Source organism: Lissotriton vulgaris, chromosome 10 (genome assembly GCF_964263255.1).
Source record: "Lissotriton vulgaris chromosome 10, aLisVul1.2, whole genome shotgun sequence".
Classification (NCBI taxonomy): domain Eukaryota; kingdom Metazoa; phylum Chordata; class Amphibia; order Caudata; family Salamandridae; genus Lissotriton; species Lissotriton vulgaris.
The window spans coordinates 965,858,269-965,881,282 of NC_141698.1; the positions used below are offsets into that span (position 1 = coordinate 965,858,269).

General features: G+C 42.7%; 1 protein-coding gene across 2 annotated transcripts in view; it reads right to left on the bottom strand.

Annotated features, from left to right (window-relative positions):
- The window catches only part of AGMO (alkylglycerol monooxygenase), a 737,946-nt gene that overhangs the window by 555,931 nt on the left and 159,001 nt on the right, over positions 1-23,014 (bottom strand). For both annotated transcript variants that reach the window (XM_086941966.1, XM_086941965.1), the window contains exon 4: positions 20,096-20,247. In XM_086941966.1, coding sequence (XP_086798092.1) covers positions 20,096-20,247 — 152 coding nt within the window. The remainder of the gene's footprint in view (positions 1-20,095; positions 20,248-23,014) is intronic.

The window sequence follows — 23,014 nt, forward strand, 5'->3', positions numbered from 1 at the left end:
CAGCAGGTTTCACAACTTGAATTCAACTTTGGATCTACACTATGTGACAGCATTGAATTTAGCCTTAATTTATTTAAGGCAGAGACAATTGTACTCTATGTCCTCAGATTTTGTTAAAGGATGTGACAAAAAACATTCCTCAATGCCTGTGATGACTACTGCCTTCGATCTACATTGTGAGGGCTCATGATTCAGGCGGAATGGCGATTGCACATGACGCATTCCAGTAGGCAAGATACATTGTACCAGTGCGACCCGCCCAAACCAAGAATCATCGCAGGGTGCGCACACGCAATGGCCTTATTAAGACCAAATTCACTAGGCAAAAAACATTGCTCCCAGTGTGGCTGGCCCACACCACACATAATCACTGGCTGCGTAGACGCTGAGAGCCACACCTACCAATAACTCTATACAGCTCAAGTCAATGCCACATGGCTGTGGGCCTTTCCTGACCACTGCCTCCGGTCTATACTGCGGACAGTAGGGATCACAATTCAAGATTAGTACCGATGCAAATTGTGTAAGAGACTATAATCGGTTAAGAAAACCAAATGCTCCCTATCTGCAACATCGCCACCAGACATACGTACCCATTTTGAGAAAGTTAGAATGCATTGCGTGAAGTGAAATCAGTTAATTTGTTATGGGGTGCAATCAGTAGACCTAGTTTGCAGGAGAATTGATAACCATTGATGGTAGGTTTTTTTCCCCCTCTAAGTACATGCAATCCAGTATGGAACAGTCAATGCTTGAGTGCAGCCCGTTCAGACCACGCATCATCGCAGGGTGAGCACACGCTAAACACCGGACGCACCATTAACTCAGTACACCATAAATAATCGCCACATGGCTTTTTTAAGGCACAATTCAGTAGTCAAAATACATTACCCCCAGTGGGGCCTGTCTGGGCCACGCATCATCGCAGGTTACGTACACGCTGAGTCCCAAAGGTACTACTAACTCAGTGCACCATAATTCATTGTCACGTTGGCGTACTCAGGCAGAATTCAACTGACTCTTCATTCATTATTTGCAGAGTGCAGTACCAAAAAAAGTATACCGTCACCTACACAATATCCCTTTAGTAGCCTGCCTTCAAAAACTTCTTTTATATCAGTTCTAGGTTTAGTTGAAAAACAACATTTATGCTGCAAGTGCAAAGGCACATTCAATGGCAGTCTACACTGCGGACAACACAGGTCACAACCTCAACTATAATGTCCCTGAAACATACACATTTCGACATTGTATTCCATACATGTTTCATCTTTTATTTCAATCGTGATTACAGATAATGCAATCCAGCCTAAGATATACACTGCGGACAGCAGGGTTTACAACTCGAATTCTGCTTTGGATCTACAATACAGACAGAAGGGAATTCAGCCTTGATTTATTTAAGGCAGAGACAAAAAATACTCCTGTGGCACTGCTAGTATGCGCAAGCACCTTCAATCACTGCATCCTGTGAACTATGCTCACAAAGAATGTAGAACACTGCGCCAAAATGTACCCCCACCACCGGCAATACCAAGTACCTCTGGGGCATCACCTTCAACATCGCCACCAGACATACATCCCCATTTTGAGATAGTTAGAATCCACTGCGTGAAATGCAATTGTTTAATTTGTTATGGTGAGCAATCAGTAGACCTAGTTTGCAGAGCAATTGATAACCATCAATGGTAGGTTTTTTTTCCCCCCTCAAAGTTCATGCAGTCCAGTATGCAACAGTCAATGTATGGAGTACAGACTGCTCGAACCACGCATCATCGCAGAGTGAGCACACGCTGAGCACCAGACGTACCACTAACTCAGTTCACCATAAATAATCGCAACGTGGCCTTATTAAGGCAAAATTCAGTAGCCAATAGACATTCTTACCAGTGCGCTCTGCCTGAACCACGCATCATCGCAGGCTCCACACAAACAGGTCCACCTTAGTGCACCACAACTCATGAATCTTCTGTGTATTATTTCACATATGGTGCACCTACCTTTGTACAGCAGAAGTCATAAACCGTTTATGATTGAATATCTGTGTATGATATCATGATTACTATTCTACTTGTTACCAACAGCAACGTAATAAAATGGAGTCGAGCACACGCGCCCGTACCCACTTTAACTATCTATCTGTGTCTGTGTACTTATTATGTTTGTAAAATGCTGCTCCTGCTCCCTACCACCTGCGTATGCAACCATCTTACCTCTGCCAGTAACAAAAACTTTGATTATATAACTTTCTCTTGCTCATTCTACAAATACGAACGTACAAACTGGATCATTACAATACTGCAAAGAAAATGCATAGTGTGTGCTATTTCTCGTTTTTGTTTTTAGCATATTTATATAGCGCGAAGTCGACCCAAAACTATATCAGCAAGTTACACGAGCACCGTATTTACAGTACATTTTCAGACACGCGTAGATTATGCCATTTCTCTACATTAACAGGAAGTGGACACGCCTCGAACACTGATTTCCAGCACCAAGTTTAACAGTATACCTGAATGACCACATACATATATATATTAACTGCCCTTAATGTGCCAAAAACTGCAACCTAAAGCTTTCACAGCACTGTATTACTACAGCTACAACACTCCACTGAATGTACAACAAACATTCATATTCGCAGAAATGCGTCATGTTCACCATCTTTTATGTGTGCAACTATGGATGAATATAGGGTCAGTGATACCCCATACCTTCCATGTTGCCATGTAGTGGGACTTTAAAGACATAATGTCACATTTGCGTTTAAGACCCGGGTGATGGCAGCACTACAACATGGACACCCGAATCAGTTGATTTCTCATATAGCTCACGACGGAACCATGCTCATAGCTCCGGAGTCATCGTTCACAGCCTCGCGCAGGACTGGCATACGTCAGACCAGCCCACTCTGCTACAAGGAAAACACAACAACGCTACATGGCCCAGATTTCCATTGTAGTGATTTCTTACTTCCAGGTCTAGTTGTCAGAACGGCACACACACACCCTCATGGCTGGTATACACCCACACCACACCCATCAACCACATGCCTCACTGCACATGTGACCCTACAATAAAAAAGACGGGGTGCGTGTGCTCCACGCCATTTTAGAGTTGCTCCCATCGCAAACGCTGTGATAGCTCGTCCTAGTGGTTCGGACACCTCATGTAGGCCTGAACTACCGAACAGGGGGGCCCACTACCACGGGTGTGACCTCTTTGGTCACTGAGCTAGTGGTACCGCAAGGACTGAGCGGGTAAGGAAGATAGGTGCACAAGTATGTCCTTTGCCATAATGATATCAAGACTCAGCACCAAATGTGAGACTTCTTGGTGGCAGAGCAGGACTGCATGATGTAGAACGTACCCTGTTCGCGAAAAGGTGAGTAGTGAGGCCTGGGTGCGCAGCGGAGGGAGTAGATGGCGTGCAGCAGCCTGGATACAAAAAAACGACGCAGCGATTTAGGCGTACTCAGTCCTATATACCGTATCTTATTGCATTTGTATTTTTTTTCCTATAGCAGGAAAGTTTTTATAGTCAGTTAAAAGTCCGTTGCTCGTGCTAATTGAAACCAGGTGTATCACTGCGCACCACTTGTTTTCACAACCGGATGGAAAACATTACTACTCTACTAAATCTTCATAAATCGAAGCCCATTAAACAAGTTGGAAATGCACAAATAGTTGTATTTTTAATGCGCAAGGGAAGGTGTGTGAAAGGGCGATGTTATTCTATTGCACATTAAGATAGTGACAATTACCAATCGTAACATCTTTCTTTTACTATCTTTTAGATATAGAGCTTCGGGGTGCTCTATGTCCCGGCACGTGGTGGAAGACACACCGGTGACAGAAAGGTGAGCTGCAAATATTCTTTTGAGTCGCTCTCTCCCTTCCTCTCTCCTTAGATAAACATATGACGCACAATCTTATCTTCCTTTTTATCTAACAGGTAGTGTTTCACAAATTGGCATTCCCCCCAACACCTCCAAAGCTCAACGTTTGAGGATTCTGCGATGATGTGTGGCCATCGTAACATCGCATAAGAAGGCTGCTTCGACACATGGTGGACCCTCTTTGAATCACGCCGATGGCACAAGATGAGCAAAGAAGCTTGTTTCCGAAGGAACGAGAAGTCACCTGTGGGCGGAGAGAGTGGATAGTATGCAGCAGCTTGACTGCGTAGGAATGTATAATTACCTCCGGGCAGTGAGAATGGATAGGTTGGAACAGTCTGGGTGCGCAAGAAAAGGCACTCACCTCCGGATTCTGGGAGTCAATGGGGTGCAACAGGCAGGGTAGGCAGTAATACGAACTCACCGCTATGCAGTGGGAGTGAATGGGGTATAGTACTCTGGGAGAAAAAGAGCGCACAGACATCACCTTGCAGAGGAAGTTGATGTAATACAGTATCCTGAGTGTCCAAAGCCATAAAGCCGAAATATACTTGTACAGTTGTATGTACTCTGCGATTACTAACTCTATACTATCTTTCAGATCACTAAACTTGATGGTGCACTATGAACCGGCACGTGCTTGGACACACAACGTAGGCAAAAAGGTGAGCTACGAAGATTTTCTCCAGTATTAATACGACCTCTCCTGCTCCATCTATTACTTTCTCTCTCTCACACTTTCAATGTGGTTTTTTCTCTCTTTCTCTCTCTCACTCTCTCTCACATTGTTTCTCTTTCTCTTTTCAAGTTATGGACGCTTCTGTCCACTCTGCAAATAAATAAATCAGGGCTGAATTTAATACAGTCTGCAGTGTAGAAACAAAGCAGAAATCAAGTTGTGAGCTCTGTTGAACACGGTGTTTACAAAAGGTAAGCAGAGCGGCCTAGATACACAATGCCTCCAATCAAATGCGTTGCAAATAAACAATATTGTCCTGCATAATGACGTGATCTCTCACATAATTCTGTCTCATCTCAGAATCATTTTAAAGACCTGCTGGACCATACTGTACATCTGACCAAGTAGGAACTTCCCTACAGACATCACTTCAACGCGGGCCTATGAGAGGGGTGGGATGTATCAGGCACACTGTACACGTGCAAATAACCATTATTATCAAGTGTTATGTTAATTTGTGATCTTTGACCTCATTCAGTCACATCGATCTAATTTTAAACACATATTTTTATTTTTGTTTTGCAGGTTACCTGCCCTCCTACCATTGGAGTCCACCTCACATTTTGTTTATTATATTGGTATGTTAAAGTTATGTTTCTAGTTATTTATTTTTGTTGGAATAAAAGTTAATTAAAAAAATGAGTGTATACGTCTTCTTTTTCTGACAACATTTCACTATTATTTAGTGTGATAATCATATGCTTAGAAAACATTTAACAATAAAAAGAACACATGGGGCCCAATGTAGGTGGCTATTTACCGGCCGGTAACGGCCGATTCGGCCGTTACCGACCGGTAAATGGGTTTTTGGGATGTAGGGGGACAATATTACCGAATCTGTATATTTACCGAATCGGTAAATTTACAGATTTGGTAAAATACCGAATCGGTATTTTTACCGATTCGGTAACTTCTAGATGTAGGTGGGACTCTTCTGAGTCCCAAAGGCCTTTCAGATTCGGTATTTTACCACCCAATCCAATTGGATGGTATAATACCGAATCCAGGTGTGCATGTACATGTGTGCATGCACACCTATGCCATGTGACAGACAGACATGCCCTTAGGGCATGTCTGTGTGCCACATGGCACACATGCCTGTATTTGGGGTGCTAGAGGGTGTCAAAGTGACACCCCCTGCACCCTTGCTGGAATCGGTATTTACCGAATCGGTAAATACGATTCGGTAATGCCGATTGATTCCTACGGGCTTCAATGCCCATAGGAATCAATGGGCATTACCGAATCGGTATTTACAAAATCGGTAAATACCGAATCTCAACGATTCGGTATTTACCGATTCTGTAATACCTACACCCCCCCCCTCCATTTTACCACTTCTTAAATACAGATTCGGTATCATTCGGTATTTAAGAAGTGGTAAAATAAAATTACCTACATCTAGGCCATGATGTTTATAACTAGAAGTATAATACTGAGGCTAACCCTTTACCAGCTCTTTACCAACATGTTTTGGGACCCCCCCTTTTTTCTCAACCCCCGCTTCATGAATCACCCCAAAACTTTCAGGACAAGAGTGGTCCAGAGCGCCCCACTAGGTTTGAAAATTTCACAATAATGTGTCAATCGGCGCCAAAGTTAATCCAAATAGAATGTTTCAGATTTCCTATGTAAAATAGGTCCTAACTATAACTACCTACTGGCGACCACCAGTAAGTAATATATATATATAGATATATATATGAAGGTTTGTAATTCAATTTAATTTTAGTTTTATAATTTTTTTAAGTTGAATAGTTAAGATTTAGTTGAAGCAATACATTTTTATTTAATTTGAAGTATGTGTATAAAACATTTTTGTTATATTTGAAGTAAAAGTTTTTATGTATTTATCACTGAATATTTAATTATGTTGTTGATAATATTATATTATAATATAATATAATATTATAATATTATAATCAATATTGTGTGAAACGATATTTTTGATATACTACATTTATATTTAAAGGTAATGATATGTTTTTATCTGATATTTTTGTTTTCAATATAGTTTGCTCACCATGTCATTCCAGTTTGGACCCAGCCTCATGCAAATCAGTCTTGACCCTGCGTCCAATGGGAACAGTCCAGCCCGAACTCCCAGGCCAGGTCCTCCCTGAACTGGAAACAAGCATCCTAGGAAAGGTTTCAGGGTTTCAGCCCTCATCAGCCAGGATAGCTTGACTCCAGTGGCATGGAGAGCATGGGACTCACGTCTGAGCATACCCGTCCCACTCAGGGTGACAAATGCAAAAAGAACAATTGATGAACAGAATGCAAAACAATGTCATACATTCACCCCAGTACAGAGATCTGGGCCTAAATCCATTGTTTTCTTGCTCACCATGCTATTCCAGTTTGGACCCAGCAATATGCAAATCAGTCTTCACCCTGCGCCCAATGGGAACAGTCCAGCCCGAACTGCCAGGCCAAGTCCTCCCTGGACTGAAAACAAGCATCCTAGGACCGGTTTTGTTATTGTTATTGTTATTGTTATTTTTGATTTGTAACGCGCCCAATCACCTGCAGGTCTCTAGGCGCTCGGGAATCGATGGTACAAACAACAACTTTAGCAACACAGAGAAAGGCATCCACTAGCCTAGATAGCACTCATGGCCCTCCTAAACAGCAGCGTTTTTAACCCCTTTCTAAAGTGTAGGAGGTTCTCTTCCCTGTGCAGCGACTCAGGTAGTGTGTTCCATAACTGAGGGACTAACACCGAGAAGGCTCTTCCTCCCTTGGTAACAAGTTTGTACCGGGGGCAGACCAATAGTTGAGAGTCTGAGGATCTAAGAGTTCTCATTGGACTGTACACCGCCACGCGGTCTTTGATGTATGCGGGCGCCAAACCATAGATTGCTTTATGGGCTATACACAAATTTTTAAATTCCACTCGCTCCTTAATCAGCCAGGATAGCTTGACTCCAGAGGCATGAAGAGCACTGGATTCACGTCTGAGCATACCCGTCCCACTCGTGGTGACAAATGCAAAAAGAACAATTGATGGACAGAATGCAGAACAATGACATACATTCACCCCAGTACAGAGATCTGGGCCTAAATTCATCGTTTTTCTGCTCACCATGCCATTCCAGTTTGGACCTAGCCATATGCAAATCAGTCTTGACCCTGCGCCCAATGGGAACAGTCCAGCCCAAACTGCGAGGCCAGGTTCTCCCTGGACTGGAAACAAGCATCCTAGGACCAGTTTCGGGGTAGCAGCACCTTTCATCTTCCTGGTTGGGGACTCAATGGACCTGAGGCAAGGTAACTTATTGCAGCACCACAGAATTAATTAAAACTGCCACAATTAGCAACTTTTCATATCATTAATCATCAGGAGACACTTATATTGACAATACTGTTAATGACGCATGAATACTATTATCGGACTGGATTTGGGTCAATGAGAATTTTCAATTTTGAACAAACCAAAGATTAAGGATATTGTCTATTTGGACACAATTATGGTTGTAGATCTGTATGCATTTGGCTATCTTTATGTAAGTATATATGACACTACTTTTAGTACAAGTCCAATGGCTGATACCTAAGTACAACATAAAATGTATCTAGTCATCAAGTTATTGTTTGTTATTGATTCTAAGTTTATAGTCCTAAAAATGCACTAGGCAAAATGGGTAGCAAATGCTTTGTTATTTATGTTAGTTATTATTACTGATGTCAAGTACACATTTGATGAGAGGACAAGAAATCTATGGTTCTTCATTTCATGAATGAACATGGAAATATGTTAACAATCTCTAAAGGAATTCAATCTGTGTCTGTGTATACAGTTTAATATTTCCTCTCTTCTTCTACTAAGACACAGGTATTTCATGCCTTCAGAGATTTAAACTCATACATCTGGTAAGCACACATCTGGATATGTCTATAAACTCATCATTTCCTAGACCTTGTCCAAAACCAGTCAGCAACTTCAGCTCAATATTATCCCAAGAGAAGGGAAAAAGCATTCTGCTATTCTTTTGTCAAAATTTTGGAAATGTCTCATTATATCTGAAACCTTGAAATAAGCAGATTTTATGAACAGCGGATGTGGGTTTGGCCATGATATGCATACAGCCACATACTCCTGAATGTACACCAGTTTTCAGTTGCAGACAATGTATTTATTTAACAGTGATAGTAGGGCAGAGTGCAAATTAAACGTTTAATCTCTTATATTTTACATATATATTTATATTTCATATTGCAACATGCAGAGCAGCATTGACACAGAATGATAAAGCTATTTCTCCTGTACTTACAAAGTTTCCTTATATTGTGAACGCATTGATGCAGAGTAGCTATACTCATGGTCTGAATATGAGTGTTGGCGGTGAGGGAGCAAGTGGCACGTCACCGCCACACTCCTGCACCGTTAAAATTCACCACCACCTGCCCGCCAGATTACAATTATATTGTGGTCTGGCAGACAGGCGGCATGACGGTCCTGCCGAGGTGCATTTTAAAGGGTTATAGTGAGCCTTAAACTGCACTGCAGCGTGCACATTCCTGTATGGGAAGAAATGCACTAAGTCAAGAATTCCTTCCTGTGCAGGAACTGGGGGTGCAAAAATAGCGGGGGACAGCATGTGTCCCTGGCATACACACCCATGCACAGGGGCAAGAGGGGGCCCTGCAGGACCCCATTTCTTTCTGCCAGCGGTTTCACAGAGGAAGAACCTCCATGAGACTGCTGGTGGTGAGGAAAGTCGTAATATTCTTGGCAGTGCGTCAGGGAACCACCAACCTTATAACTGCCCTCAGATCGCTGGACAATCACCACCAGGGATCTCTGATCCCTGGCTGTTGCAGTGGTGCAATGGCAGTCCAAGCACCCTAGTTGTACTAGCACGATCAGAAGACTAGCATCACCACGTTACCTTGAGTCGGGCTGTCAGTGGAAGGCCAGACTCATAATGAAGCCCTCAGTGCCATCTCACGATTAAAGGTACGCACTATTGTATATAACTGATTTATTTATTTTGCAGATGATTATTAGATTATGGTGTAAAAATACATATTTAAATTATATACTTAAATTCACCAGTCATAGCTAAAGCAAGAATGCTTGGGCTCTGCTCTCCAGGCATGCAGCTCCGCCTCAGCACCGAGTGCTAGTGCCCCTACCTCCCACACAGCAGAGCAAGGTAGGAGTCCCCAGGACTCCTTCTGCCTTTTGCCTTCGCTCTTCGCCTCGCTTTTGCCCACTTCCTCTTTTGCCCTATTCCTTCTCTTTTGCATTTAACTGTGTTTCTTGCCTCTGCCAGCTTCCTTCTTTTTTGCCTGTAACTGTGTCTTTATTATTATTATTATTATTATTATTATTAGTAAGCTTGTAAAGCGCAATGGTTACTCCAACCGGAGTGTCCCAGCGCTAGGACAAACAGAACCCTAACAGCCCTCCCCCATTGCCCCACACGCGGGCATCCAACTAAGTGGAGCCCAACCACTACATTCCTCCATGGGAAGAATGGAAGAGCAATGTCTTCAATTTTTTGCGAAACGAAGACTCTGTCTCAGTTGTCCTAAGATCCACTGGAAGCTCATTCCAGGCCTTGGCTGCCAGAAAGCCAAATTATCTTCCGCCCAGTCGCGCCTTACGCACCCTGGGCCCAATCACTCTTGCACTACCAAATGATCTTAGATAACGAGCAGGCTGGTGAGCTTTCAGGAGAGGCCATAAGAAGCGTGGTCCCCTCTCCCCAAGAATCATGTGACTAAGGCATAGAGCCTTGAAGGTAACTCTCGCCCGTGCAGTAGCTTTAGGGCTTCTCCCACCAATGCCCTCCTTGGTATATTCAGATTCAGAATGAGCCGGGCTGCAGCATTTTGGACTTTCGGCAGGATGTTCACATTTTTTGTCGTTACTCCCATATACAGGACATTGCAATAGTCAAGGCGAGATGTAACCAACGCCTGAACGATCAACCTTTTAGCATTTAGGGGGAGAAAGTCCAAGATCTTACGTACCACCCTCAAAATGCCAAAACACGCCCCAGCCACAGCTGATATTTGCGAGGAGAAGGAAAGACCATCTTCAAACCATAATCCCAAATTTATTACCTTGGCTTTCGGCACTGGACAAGATCCCAGTGCTTCGGGCCACCAGAGCTGTGTCCAGAGAGAAGGCAGTTTTCCAACCACCATCACCTCTGTCTTCCCAGCGTTTAGCTGAAGACAGCTCAATCTCATCCAATCCACAAGTTCCCCCAAACAGGCTCTAACATCGGCAGCTCTTTCGAGTTCCTTGTGTTCCAGAGTCACAACTAGCTGAGTGTCATCAGCATATGACACAAGCTGAATTCCATATTTCAGGATGATGTCTGCAAGAGGGCGCATACAGAGATTAAAAGGGTTGGGCTAAGAGCCGAACCCTGCGGCACCCCCTGGTTTAGAGGACACATTCTGGAACTGAAAGGATGTTGCAAAACCTGGAAGGATCTATTTGCCAAAAAATTCTTCACCCAGGTCCACGTGATACCTCCGACCCTGGCCTCCCTTAGCCTTTCTAATAGAAGGCCGTGGGAGACCGTGATGAACGCGGCACTCAGGTCCAGCAAAATCAAGACCACAGTCCTACCCTCATCAGCCGAAGCCCGCAATACTTCAGTCACCAGCAGGAGAGCGGACTAGGTACCTTGCAAAGTCCTGAACCCAGACTGTGTATCGTGCATGACCTGCCTCTCTTCCAAAAACTTAGAAAGATGGCCATTCAGATGTTTCTCAGCAATTTTTGCTACATAAGGAAGGAGAGATATTGGTCTTACATTTTCTGGAAGAGCAGGGTCTAATGAAAGTTGTTTCAACAGAGGAACCACCATTGCATGTTTCCAATTACTAGGGACCTGACCGGTTTGGAATGACAAGTTCAATAGCGAGGACAGGGGCAATCATTTTTTTTCCCAGTAGCAGAAATTTTGGAGGGATCGGGTCCAAAAGAGACCCAGATTTAACCACCTCTATTAGCCTGGTGACCTCAGCCTCCACCAAAGGATAAAGGACAAACATGTCCTCAGGCCCTGGAGTATCCAAGCCAGTTGCAGGAACATAACTCCTACTGCTTTCTGGAAAGGTGGCATAAATCTTAGCAATCTTATCAGTAAAAAAGTCAGCGACCTTATTACAGTAGTCCATAGAGGCAGGAAGTGAAGGTGTCACTCGTTCCAGAGAGGACAGTTGTTTCACTACCTGAAAGATGGCCTTCGTTGAATTTTTAGCTAGATCAATTTGCCCAGAATAGTATTCCCTACGCACTCTCCTAATCTGACAATGGTAAACCTTTAAGGCCTCCAGATATTTCAGTCTGTTCTCGTCCCTTTAGTTCTTCCTCCATTGGCGCTCAAGATGCTTACAACTACTTTTCATTAGCGTCAAATCTGGCAAGAAACACTTTGCAGAGGCAGAAGTGCGCCCACTTTTACATTGTTTTAACGGAATCAGGGAGTTCACTGCCTCCAACATCCAACTTGATATTACATTATCGGCATCCAGGATGTTATTCCTCACCTCGGGGAGGCAGTCCATCAATGCTCCTTCAAAGTCATCTTGAGTTAATAACGCCCACTTCTGAACCAATGTCGGTTTTGAGCAACTACCAGGGAAGGCCTGACCAGGCATCAGTAAACTAAAAGATAGTAAATAGTGGTCTGACCAAGCTACAGGAGTTGGAAATGAGGCAACTGTCCCTGCACAGTTAGTAAAAATATTATCCAATGTGTGACCTTTGTTATGCGTGGCAGAATAAACCAATTGACTCAGGCCCAAAGCCTGAAGACCAACATAAAACTTTGCAAGCTTCCTTTTTTTGCCTGTAACTGTGTCTTTGTCTCTTTGCCAGCTTTTTCTTTTACCTTATTTTTCACTTTTGCACTGTTTTTCCCTGCTTCCCACCACTGTGGCCCCTCCTGCTATAACCTCTCGGCTGTTCCTGCCCTCCCCCTAACCCTACTTGTTGTGTATCGATTTAGATTACGTACGAAGTTTCCGATTCATGCCCTTCTATAGGCACAATTTACATTGGCCTTATATAATCATAGAATTCCAGTCCTTATTTAGTCATAATCCATTGCTGCCCAAATACAGGCATGGCTACTTACATCTGTTCATCTACATCACTACAAGTTCTTGGATAACTAGACTCTTAAGCCTTTAGGACTTCCCCTCGCCTGTAGATTGATTTCTTCAAGAACTCACTTTTTATGCATGAACATCTATTTCATTCATGACCTTTTTATGCCCGACTCTTACGTCAATACTGGCATTCCTAAACACCTTCAAGGTATAAATATGCCTTCATTTGCTATGGCAAGGCACAGTAAAGTTCAACTACCTACTTGCACGAAGCGGCTTGCCACAGCAAGTCCCTAAGGATGTCAAGTCTGACGCACTGAATAGACGCTGCCATCCTCCTTGCCGAGAATCCAGCTCCGGTGTTTCTGATTCCCCTTGCGGGGCGTTAGAGATCGAGTCCCGGGAAAGAGATACCAACCTCTCTCATTCTAAGGTATGGACCTGATTTGAACCTAGAGAAATCTTTGGCAATTCTTGACACAACTAAATTAAACTATAGCTAAAACAACACCTATTTTTCCCTCGTACTAGACTTAGGTTAGGTACACTGGGGTAGGATTATTTTAGAAGCACCAGTTGAGTATTTTAGCTATTCATGTATGTATTTTTATATATATCATAGCTGCAGACCATGCTATTACAGTATTATTTTATATTACTGTTTACGCTGTACGCATTATACGTCGCATTCTATCTTACGATTGTAGCAGTTCATATCTGTTGCATGAGAAAGAAGACTGTTCAGTAAACCCTTTTTATTGAAACGCCCCGTCTATCTATTTGTATGCAACTCTGTAGAAAAAAAGCATGCACAATTGACTCAGTGAAATAGTTATCTATTGTTTCCACGACTCTGAAGATATTGTTCCGACTCTAAGGGAAACAAAGTTGTCATGTTTATGAGGTAGTAAGAAGCTAATCCCTTCTTGTTCATTCAAGAAAGTTCCTAGCAACCTCCGAGTTAGCTGGCACACACAAGTAATTTAATGTACTCGATAGAGACATACTGACCTCAGTCTTATGTCAAAACAAGAGTGTATATTATTCCAATGCGCTGAGCCTATTAGGGCTATAGGATCTACACTACAAGTACTACCTGTGCGCTGAGGTTGGGCAAGACCCCTTGAGCTCTGCTCTCCCTGCACGCAGCTCCTCCTCAGCCCTGAGTGCTAGTGCCCCTGCCTCCCGTGCAGCAGAGCACGGATTGAGTCCCCAGGACTCCTTCTGCCTTTTGCCTTGGCTCTTCGCCTCGCTTTTGCCCACTTCCTCTTTTGCCCAATTCCTTCTCTTTAGCATTTAACTGTGTCTTTCCTCTGCCTGCTTCTTTCTTTTTTGTCTGTGACTATGGTTTTTTTGCCTCTTTGCCAGCTTACTTCTACTTTTGCCTGTAACTGTGTCTCTGTCTCTTTGCCAGCTTTTTCTTTTACTTAATTTTTCAATTTTGTGCCGTTTGTCCCCACTTCCCGTCGCTGCAGCCCCTCCCACACCCACGTCCCTGCTGATCCCGGCCCTACCCCTACCTAATGGCAGCCGCTACATGGCCATGCCGCTGGCATGCCAAAGGCGCGCCCATCCGCGAACAGCACCAGGAGCCCTGGTCCTCTGACACACCATTACTACGACTCAGCAACACTCTACACACTCAACTCCAGGAGAAACAACAACTGCCACCTGTCAACACCAAACACCACCCAAGGCCGTTCTCCTGTCAACGCTGCTGCTGCACCTTCACCCACCTCCAGACACCCACTCTCACCACCATCCCACTGGATACCAACTCACCCAAACCCCTCAACTGCTTCCTTCTCAATGTTCGCTCCCTGCACAGGCACGCAGTAGAAATCTAATATTGATGTCAGTGAACAATTTGCAAGGTCCTCTGTAAGGTCAAAAATCTGTACTCTAAGAGCCTAGTAGCTAGCTCAGCTATTTGTGTCCTACCCGTTCCTATTAGCATATATTGAGAAAGCTGCATTCCTTCTTCCCTTCCCAGGACCCATGATAATGCTTAGGTACTAGATCCATGCACGGGTACAGTTATCCTGCCCATCAAAATAATTCTAAAATGCACAATGTCCAAGTTATTGCACATAAACATACACAAGTGTAACATGCAACCACTGGAATCTTTGGAATGGCACTGACCTGGTAGGTAATAGCGCATCAAGAACTGCCTGAGTTTCATCCTCCCTCAGTAACATGCTGACTAGCCATAACCACGGAGACCAGCAAACACACAATGACAAACTGCGCAGACTGTAAGTAATGCTTAGCCCCGCCCAGTTCCATTATTTTCATACCGAAAACAGAAAAGGGACAGTCCGCCTCATCAGACGTATTTTAAATGTTCACGTACTGAAACATTCCTCAATAGGCTATTTTCATGTGAGTTGGGTGTTAATTAGCAAGACTACATCTTCTTACGTAGTGTTTTGTAAATCATATTCAGTACACTTCCTAGAATGTCTTTAATGTTATATATTTTTTAATAATGTTATTTTGATGAAAGTAATAGTACACACACTGTAAATGATCTTGTGTGTTTTCAAAAATGGTTCCTACAAATGTTTTTATATCGAATTTTCCCCGTAAATACCTCTACGACGTTCCATTTGGTAAAGCACACTACAAGATGTCCACTTTGTTTGAAAAGCGGACTTCATAATCAATACGTCTTCAGTAAAGGGGAAAAATAGGAAGACTGCAACTATTATTAATAATTAGACATACAGGGTAGCCCTATTGTATAGCGTTCCCTTATTGACTGCACACTCTCCATGCCAGATTATAAAGCATGGCGTGTGCCGCCTTTATAAAAGCTATATCGTGGCATGTCGTGCTGGGAACAATGTAATCAAATATTATGGGGTGAGCTTGGAAAAGCGATGGGGGGGTTGTACAAGAAAGCGTTCCCAGCAGAGATGCTGTGAAGCAGCGCAGAGAACGGAATCATAGACCGCCTAAATCTTCTGGCTGCGCTATGTTTGGAAGCTTCTGCTTGACTGAAGTAGTCCATAATGGAACAATTAAGCAGCTACAGCAAAAGGAAACTGTAGTTGGCCGGTGCTCTTGAATACAAAACGGAAGTGATGAATCGGCAGTGACAACCAATGACGAGGCACCAAACATGACTGATGCAGGAATCAACCAAAGGTAAGCAGCAGGCTGAATTTTCCCTTGGTATAGTGTTTACACCCATTCTTGCATACAGCGCATGCGCGCTGCCCAGGCTCTACCTAAAAATGCATAAAGATTTAACAAAAAACAAGAAAATGGGCACAAAATGTGACCAACACCAGACCTCAAGAAAACTACTTGCATTTGCTATAGAAAGTCATATTTTATCAGGGGGAGCTATTTTTAGTGCCTACTGATCTGTTCAGAGAAGCTGAGAAGGAACAGGGTTTGTTAATTTCATTCAGAAAGTGATTGAGAAATAAGGATGCACTTAAATCTTTTTGTCTTCTCACATTTGCTCTGTGTTCAATGACAGAGGTTAAATGTCAGCTTATGTATTTCTACAGTTTGCTGCTCATTTAATACAGGAGGTTGGTATTTACTTTTCTGAACCTGACTGCAAAGTTAGAGGATTTTATAAAGTGAACTGTCTGACAATCATGCCGTAAAAGGAGCATCAAATGAAAGGCTGTTGGAAGACAGGTTTTCTTTCTAACACACAACTTTTAAATAACTTGTAAATGAACTTACAAGTATTTTTAAATATTTTTCAGAGGTTAGTGCAACACATTTTATGTACCTTGTAATGGAAACAAAGATTTTAACAGGATCAAACAAATCAGAGCACTTTAGTGTTATCCAAAGGCTAGATATTTTTGCTGAAACCCAATTTTCACACCGTATTGTTTGTACTCTATATAGTTTTATCAGTAAAACTGCATGTTAGTGGGAGAGTTTGTGGCCATTTCAATGAAATATGTCCTGTCTGTAAGTTAAAGTACCCTAACACATTATGCTTTAGTGATATTTGTTTCAAAAGTGATAGTTTTTTATGATGAATTGAGAAACGTTCCTGCCCGATGACAATGCTATTAGTGAACTAGCAGGCAAGTCAGGGGTTATGTATACCCTATATGTGGGCTAAATTCTTATCATACATGGAGCAAAAGTTTAGTCTTTTAAATCAGACAAAAGAGTTTTTTGTACAGCAGACTTGCTGAAATCACATATTTGAAGGTGCTCTCATATGTAATATTGAACAAAAAGATGAGTCTATAAAATAAAACATTTGCCTAGAATCACACAATTGGAGACCATTTACAGGTCAAGCGCAATATTGTTATGTTGCGTACATTATTCGAGTCACTAGACCTGCCGATCTAACGTTTTCATGAGGTTTGTACACTGAACCAAGGACAGGAACAGTTATGATTAGCAAGAAGGGTGAGTAGTGGACCACAGACCGGGCTGGTTGGCACAGGAGTAGAAGCTTTTCATTGTAGGGCTCCATGAGGAACAGAGAGAAGTTTGCAAACTACCATAAGATTACCACAAACTGAAAAAACATGTTGAAAAACACATACAACTTCACACCTTTTGTACATAGCAGCTAAACCCTCTGAATTTATATACATAGATTGGCCTAACTCTGATAATAACAGCAGAACTGATTTTCTGGGCTTAACTGCTCCTATTCCCTATCAGACACTGCCCCCGGCCAGTGACGACCAATCTCTAGAACTTGGCCTAATTCTGCCAAAATGTGGAGTGAGCCCTGGCTTTAAGGGTTTCTAGAAATGCACCATCCCTTGACTTCTGCTTGCTAACACTCACTTTTAATGCATCACTTATGGATAGAATGTAGTCAATTTTTAATTAGTGGCCTGCTGGCTGGTTCACACACAGATTACCTACCACCACAGTGCCCCTGCTTTAAAGGTACCAGTTTACAGGTGCGAGCGAGACCAGAAGATGATGAGTAGTTATAAAAGTGGGGTCAGGTTAAATGCACCTATAGACTGCAGCACTTATGGTACCATGCACTCATGTAACAAAACATGGCTTCAGCCCTACCTGTGTAGACTGACTACTGCAGCTTTTTAAACATGAAGCCAATCCTGTTGAAGTAACCCTTGTTGACAGGAAGGAATCCTACATAATAAATACATCACCCCCTACCTAGGCCTTTTAACCCACAGTGTATGGTGCCTAGAATTTATAAGTAGTATATGTAGGAATGTATTGCTGGCATGCACCTACAGGGATTAGACCCCAAAAACTGTGTTCATTCTTATGGCTGCAGCTGGCCTATCAGACATTCAGATAAGTCTGTTAACTTTCGTTTGGGATGAGCTACAAGGATTGTAAACAACTATTTTTTATATTTATTACTAATCTAATTCATTGGTGCAATCTAAATATTGGACAGATTATTAGATAATATTTAAGAATAGTGACTTTTAAAAAGTTGCACTTTACCTGCCTGATCCTCAAGTAGGCTTATTAGCATTAGGCAACAGCTGGACCTTGTCACAGCTTCCACTTAATGAGGTGTGAAAACGGCTCCCACAGCAGTAAAAAGAGCATAGGCCTTTTGACAGGAAGACCTGGGGATGAGGACTGTGACTCCCTTCAGCCCAGAAACAACAGCTAGGGAGGGTCCATGATGTCATTAACTGCAAAGGAACAAGATGAGGCCTTCCAATTGATAATTAATTGAAAAGGTAGACCTGAGGAAGGGAATCGTTTTGATCCCCAGGCCATGTGTCACCAGTTTAACATACAGCTGGTGGTGTGTGTGGAGAGGGGGCTGGTCCCAAAACCAGTTTGGTGTAGCCGAAGAGGTGGGGACTGCTCATTTCCCTAAACACACCATTGGCTGACATACAGGTTCCCTTAAAGAACAGAAAGATTCTGGCATATGAATTTCCCTTAGAATACTACACTGTAGAATAGTTTGCAGTAATGCAAACAGGTCAAGAGTGGGAAGAGTTGCCCCTGGGAAATGTTCTTCTCATTGGTTAGGGAGTGTCCTGTAGTTAAACCCAGCCACTTCAAAGTTAATTCCTCACAGACAACTCAGCAGGACACCATCTTGGCATGTGGAAAAACAGAACAGGACTGGGCCTTCTGTTTGAGACCTGTGTGGAGACCTGAAGGGCTAGACCCCTTGTACCCAAGACTACAAAATGGACTCCATGGGGCAGTTGGTTGAGCTTTTATGTGGTAATATAGGCAAAACACACTGCAAGAGCATTTCCTCTGAAGGGTCTAGTTTACCAGTACCAATTTGGGCGAAACTGGACCTTGCACGGGGACTCTGTTTGGAAACACACATTTTTGGACTTCCAAGACCTCTGGAGCGTTGTTGCAAAAGACTTCAATTCGAAGGGACTTCATCGGATAAATCTTCAGGCTTGCCTCACTGTAGTATTTTGAACTAAATAATTACCACTAAGAGCCTAATTACAAGTTTGGAGGACAGGGTTTCTCTGTCACAAAAATGACGGATATCCCGTCCTCTAAATTACAATTCCATTTAATCCTATGGAACTTTTGATATGGCATGTTTGTGACGGAGTATACCATTCGCCAAACCCGTAAACAGGCCCTTCTCCCTAAATTCTTTTATCTACAGAAGGCAGAAACCTTAACTATGCAAGGACACAAAAAGAATCCATCTGACACTTGGACTTAATAGGAAGCAGAACTTGGATTTTCCTCTTTTGGATCTATTTACCGCCAAAACCAAACCGCTTCAGCAGGATCTCATCCAGCTACGATTTGGATTAAGGATGATTTTGTTGGATACAGCCTGCAACCTTTTAAAATGGGAGGCATTTTGAGTTCTACTTCACAGGCTTAGTAAGAAATGTAATCTTTGACAGGGACGAGCCACCTATTTCTTGGCACTTTTTGCCTTAAATCTTTAAAAACTCATATCTCCAGTGCCCCTTATAGGATCTGTATTGTTTGGTGTCCTTTTACTCATTAAATGTTTCCCGATGAGTCTAAATTGGTTGCAGGGTTTTTATTGTGTTGTGTTTTGTCTGTCTGCTCTGTGTCACAGCTACCAGGGGAAAACCCCAAGTTCAAATTATTGAAACTGTGTTTTACCATAACAGGTTGCTTGACTTATACTGTGGTAAATTCACAATCACTCGAATTTTTCATTACCCACTTTCTGACACTTGCCTTAAATTTGTTGTGTTTAGTCATATTAAACTGCTATGCTCCCTTTGTGTTTAGGTGTGCAGGATACAATACCCCAAATACATGAAAATGTACAAAGATTTCAGGCAGTTAATATGAATATTTTTGGCCTTTTGCTTTTTCTGTATCCACTAACTCACACAAGATCATAATGGCAGAACAAGATATGAGACAGATGGATTTTTAAAATCAATTTAGTTCTTACCATGGGCCATGCGATGAAACCAATAGTATCCAAAGTCGACCCCAATAAAAGTCAACCACCATGTCCACGGCGAGTCCCACGGCAACTCAAAGAGTCTGTAGTTATTCCAGAAATAGATATAAGTAGTCAGCTCAATACCCCTGAAGAGCACACTGAAAAAAAGAACAAATTGTATAAACTTTAAATGTATATGCATCTTTGCCTTTGTCAATTAAATTGGAAGCTGGACATAGGCTTGATCACAAAAAAGTGTGTCAGGACAATTTCATACAATGTCTAATTTGCCCACAAACCTTTTTAGCTACTTTTGCTCCCTTTATTCCAAATTACAACTTGCTTGCAAATGTAGAATAATCACATAGCACAAGGGTAAGCATATTACAACATTGATTATATTCCCATTAAAAGTTGGATGCTTGTTTCTAGATACATGTACAGTAGCCAGCAGTTATCACTCTAAAGCTGCTTCTGATGTTTTTCATGAACTAACAAGGGGAGTCAAAATGGTGTTTCAGAAGAAGGGATTAAGTTTTGTAGTGTTCAAGGAAATCTGCTCCTGAAGAACTGCAAGGCAACTGCTCAAGCCATATAGATCATCCTCTAAAGGCACTGAAAGGTAAAAATGTGCTCCATCAGTATGTTTGTGAATGGAAACACCAGCAACATCCAAGTGGCTTCTCATCAGTTGTGCATAGAGAATTAAAACTCAGAGGGGCAGAAGTGAACTTTGAGACACACCGATATACATGAGTAAGGGGCTTTGTCATGAAGGCGCCATGTTTACAAACTATGTGTGACCTCAAATGAATTGTCAAGAACAACTGATAACCTTGATGGTAAAACTAATATGAGACGATGTAGTAAAACGTACTGGCTTGTGATCATTAGTGTAACAAGACTCTAAAGTATCGAAGAGGAGAAAAGACAGACTTTGTTTTTTCTCTATATTAAATAAATTTACATCAAACTTCAAGAAACAATGTTGACAATGATATGCATATTATTAAGAAAAAAAGAAGATCATTTAGTTTTTTTAGATTTAAAAGCAAGTTCATATTTGATAGACTGAAAAGGAGTAGCATTATGACAACTAAGAAAGTATGCCCCCTGGGTTCATCAATGCTGTTACAACAGAGGTTTAAAAAAAATCTCCAATTTCCTTGTAACTCAGCAGTAGAAAATGGAAATCTGTATGGTATCCAAGGAACCAAGAATAGAAGTGTTGGTCTTGGCCCTTTTTGTTATGTTATGTTATGTTACCCCTTTGTTGAAGCGCAAACAGCTGCCCCTCATCCCTAAACTTTTTGCCTTCCTCCTATATTTTTTCTGACCTGTTGTTGGCTATGTTATGACTCTGGGCACTTTACCACTGCTGATTAGTGCTAAAGTGCATATGCTCTCCCTATTGTAAATTAATGTATAGATTAGTGATTCCATGATTGTCTTGTTTGGTTTACTTGTCAGAACCTTGTATAGTGCACTGCGTGTGCCCAGGGCATGTAAATCCAAATGCTGCTAGTGGGCTTGCAGCACTGGTTGTGCAACCCCCAGAAGCAGCCTTGTAAAATGTGTCTAAGGCCTGTGTGCAGTCTGGTACTGTCATGCTCACTGGGCAAGGGCACCAACTTGCCAATCCCAAAACCTTCCCTTTTCTTCATATCAGACACCCCTATGGTAGGCCCAAGGGCAGGGTGCATTATAAGAATAAGGTAGGACAAGCCCTGATGTCTGTGGCATGTCATAATAGTGAATTACAGCCATTTTCGTTTTTCACTATTGCAAGGGTACCTATTCTCCATAGGCCAGAATGGGCAGTTAGATTATTATATTTTATAATCCTAACTGACTCAGGGAACACAGTAGAAATTCGAGTTTAGTATGCCTGAACTCAGAATGATAAAATACATCTTTTAGTAAAGCTGGTTTTACCATCTGTGTTTGAAAATACCACTTTTAGAAAGTAGGTATTTTCTTGTCTAACCTTCCAATCCTGCATCTGCTAGGTTGTGTATTCCTTGTCTGGAGTTTGAGTGACAGGGCTGGGGGAATCCAAGAGACAGAATGAGTCAGCCCAGTGGTGAATAGAGGGATCTGCATCTAGATTGGAGGGAGGAGTTGCACCTGGGACCTGAATAGGACTGTGCCTGCCCCCCACAGTGCTGGCTCCACCCCCGGTGGTGCGTCAGATGTCTCTGCCCTGCACTGTGAAAGGAGATAAGGAATCATGGCAACAAAGTGCTCCACGGCTGTGCTTTCCCTCCACAATGCTGGCTCCACCTCCTGTGGGGCGTCTGATATTTCTGCCCTGCAGTGTGAAAGGAAAGAAGGAGTCATGTATTTTGGGGTATAAATATTGGGACCCTGATCCCAAGAAATGAGATCACTTTTGGACTACAAGAACAAACCTTTGCTGAGGAGAGGAACCTGAAGAAACTGAGGAGAGACTATCCCTAAGCTGAAGTGCTGCTTGGGGAATTGGCCTGCAGTTGTTGCCTGACTGCCAAAGGAAGGAGAAAGGAACTTTGAGTACTTTACTTTGAACTTGTGAAGGATCTCCAAGGGCTTGGAAAAGAGCTTGCCTCCTGCTGAAGTCTCAGGGACAACAGACTTCAAACCCCAGCTCCTCAGAGTTCTTTGGAAGTGCTTGCTGCTGTTTTGGGCCTTCTGAGGGACTGCGTGTCTCCAGGAGCTGGAAGCGTGACTCAAGCAGAAGAAGTGTGTCGCCGTCGCTGTTGCAGCCGTCGCATCATGAATGTTGGCGCTGTAGCTGTCGTATCGCAAAGCATCAGGAGAAGAGTCTCGCAACAAAGGAGAAGTGTGTCGGCATCGCTGTTGCTGCCGTTGCATCGTGGATGTTGGCGCTGTAGCTGTCCTATTGCACCGCATCGAGAATAGCGCCTCGCATCCCCGGAGAAGCGC